Here is a 2,727-nt window from a genome sequence, read left to right on the forward strand (position 1 = left end):
ATCTACTCCACTTAATAATTAAGTCTTCATTCAACAATCAAATTCAAAAGGTGAAACTGCAAGAAATGTAGCAGCATTTGAGAACATTTCATTTGCCACCTCAAAATATTTCACTTCTTATTCTAATAGTTGACGGAATGAAACATACGTCCAATGGTTGAATTATTTCCTCCCATATTCTCCTCGTAAACAAACACCCTCGTCCCTTTGTCATCCATTCCCATTGTCAGAGTGTGGAGATGACCTTTTCTCTCTGCCCTCTCTCTCTCCTCTCACCCATCATAGCCCTTTCTTCCCCCCCCCTCCACCCATCTCTTTTTCACTGTCGAACACAAGCTGTCGCCCCGTCCCTGCGGGCCACTCCCTCTCTTGTCCGCTCCTCTTACTCCTCTCCTCCCCTCCCTTCTCTCTCTCTGTCTCCCTCTCCCCACCTGTTGAAGCAATTGTTGCACAGGCTGCATTGTTGTCTTCTTCTTATTTTATGTCACTCACTCCGTTGCCGCCCCTTTCTACCATCTCTCTTTTTTTTTTATATCTTCCTCCCCTCATTACCACTCCCTCCCCCCCCCCCTCTCTCTCTCTCTCTCCCCCCCCCCACTGGGTATAAAACTCAGAGAAGATAGTTGAGGCATGATATTCAGCACAGCACCACAGGGAGACACCCACAACAACTACTCTAAGGAGTGATTTCCAGCATTAACAGCTGGATCAGGTGCAGTGACACTTTCAGTACTGTCGTGTTTCTTTCTCCCTAGAGGAGAGTGTATATTTTACCCGGCAGGCCGCGTGGATGGACAGAGGCATGTCTCTGTCTCTGTGGTGTGAGGAGGTGGAGGATGACCAGAGCCAGGACCGGGGTCAGAGCCAAGCCCAAACTCAAACCCAGGCCCGGGCCCCTGTCAGGGGCTCGGCTGGGCTGCGGGCCGCCTGGGACCCCAGCGTCTCCGGGCAGCGTGTGATCCAGAGGCTGCTTCAGGTGGAGGAGAGGTACATGCCATCCATGCTCTACATCACCCTCATCCAGCGAGACCCAGAACGCAGGGAGGAGCTCGCCAAATGGGCCCTGGAGGTACGGATTCTCTCCCGCTTTCGCCGGCATCACGCCCCCAAACTTCTCCATTCACCCTCCTGATAGTTTGAGAAGTCTGGAACTGATTTCTTCTGTGTCTCTCCTTTCCAGGTGTGCTGTGAGTGCAGCTGCGATGAGGCGGTGTTCCCCCTCTCTGTCTCTCTGCTGGATAGGTACCTGTCTGCCTCTCTGTCCCTGCCCGTCTCGCCCTACTGCTTGACCGCTGCCTGCATCCTGGTCGCCTCGAAGCTCACAGAGTGCGAGAACGTCACTGCTGACGCCCTCTGCGTCACGGCCGAGTACAGCTTCCTGCCCTCAGACCTGCGGGTGAGTCAGTCAAAACCAGTCAACCAGCTTCTTTGATTTACAGCTGCATCACTGCTTATAATGCGTAACTACTCCGCACTATTCTGACTCACGCATTCTACCATTCCCTCTCTTTCCTCCGCAGGAGATGGAGCGGGTGGTCCTGGCGGCTCTGCGATGGGACACGGCGGCGGTCACTCCTCAGGACTTCCTCCCTCATCTCCTGGCCTCTATGGAGGAGAGGGGAGGTCATCTCCTGACCTCTGTGGAGGAGAGGGGAGGTCATCTCCTGACCTCTGTGGAGGAGAGGGGAGGCAGGGGGGATTCCGACAGCACGCTGCGGCGGCACAGCGACACGCTGGTGGCCATGTGTGTCTGCGATTCCCGTTTCCTGGGAGCGCTCCCATCGCTGGTGGCCGCGGCGTCGCTGAACTCGGCCCTGCGGGGCCTGAGCAGGAGAGAGCCCGCTCAGCTGGCCCGCATGAGCCAAGCTCTGGCGGAGCTGTGCCACACTGACCTGGTGAGTGCTGCATACCTCTTTTATTTTCAACTGATGGGAGAAGCAAGATACAGAGAAGGATTATGGCCACATTTCAAAATGTGTATTATATTCTGACTTCTCAATGTAATTCTGAGTTTATTCTGAGAGTAAACTCAAAGACCGATTATTCTCAGAATTTGATTTTATTCTCAGAATTCTGACTTTTATTATAAATTCTGACTTTAAATTCTCTCAGAATTCTGACTTTAAACTCTTAAGCATTTTTCACTAGCAAGCAGATGTAGCTTCATGCATGCCAGCAGAAGGGGAGTGGCTAATGTGCAGAAACAGAGGGACATTATTTGAATGGTAATACTCTGGGAGATCAGCATCAGTTTCAGTAATCATTTTCTGTCTGTCCTTCATCTCAGACGGTGCTTCAGTGCTACAGTGAAATGATCGAATACGCCCTCAGACAGCGTCTGAGGAGCGGACTTCAGGAAGGACCCATGGAGAAAGACGACGAGGTGGAGGACGAAAGAGCAGGAACTCCTACTGATATGAGAGAGATTGATTTCTAAAACAACCAATCAACTGCTGCATTGGAATTGTGAATCAATCAAAACCCTTCAAGTTCATCAGTCAAACTGATATAAATTGATTATGACTTCAAAATTGCTCTACATGTTTTTATATTTGAAATTACTTTATTGGTGTGACTGTTAATTTATTGTTGACTTTATTTATTTATTTATTTATTTATTTATTTATTTATTTGTGAACATTTTTGCAACTGTGTGTTGTTATTTTATTATTATATTATTGTGTTATTGTGCCATATTTTATTATATATCCCATTATGATTGCAAAT

The 2,727-nt window shown here is 49.1% G+C and overlaps 1 protein-coding gene across 1 annotated transcript; it reads left to right on the forward strand.

Moving 5' to 3' along the window:
* Window positions 1-790: 790 nt before the first annotated feature.
* ccndx (cyclin Dx) lies at window positions 791-2,437 on the forward strand (the record flags this gene model as incomplete). The annotated part of the gene is made up of 4 exons (XM_083650152.1): window positions 791-1,069; window positions 1,181-1,396; window positions 1,521-1,895; window positions 2,288-2,437. 4 exons carry the CDS (start codon window positions 791-793, stop codon window positions 2,435-2,437), a joined length of 1,020 nt encoding a protein of 339 aa, XP_083506278.1.
* Between the last annotated feature and the right edge of the window lie 290 nt (window positions 2,438-2,727).

Source organism: Poromitra crassiceps (genome assembly GCF_964638095.1).
Source record: "Poromitra crassiceps genome assembly, chromosome: 13".
Lineage (NCBI taxonomy): Eukaryota > Metazoa > Chordata > Actinopteri > Beryciformes > Melamphaidae > Poromitra > Poromitra crassiceps.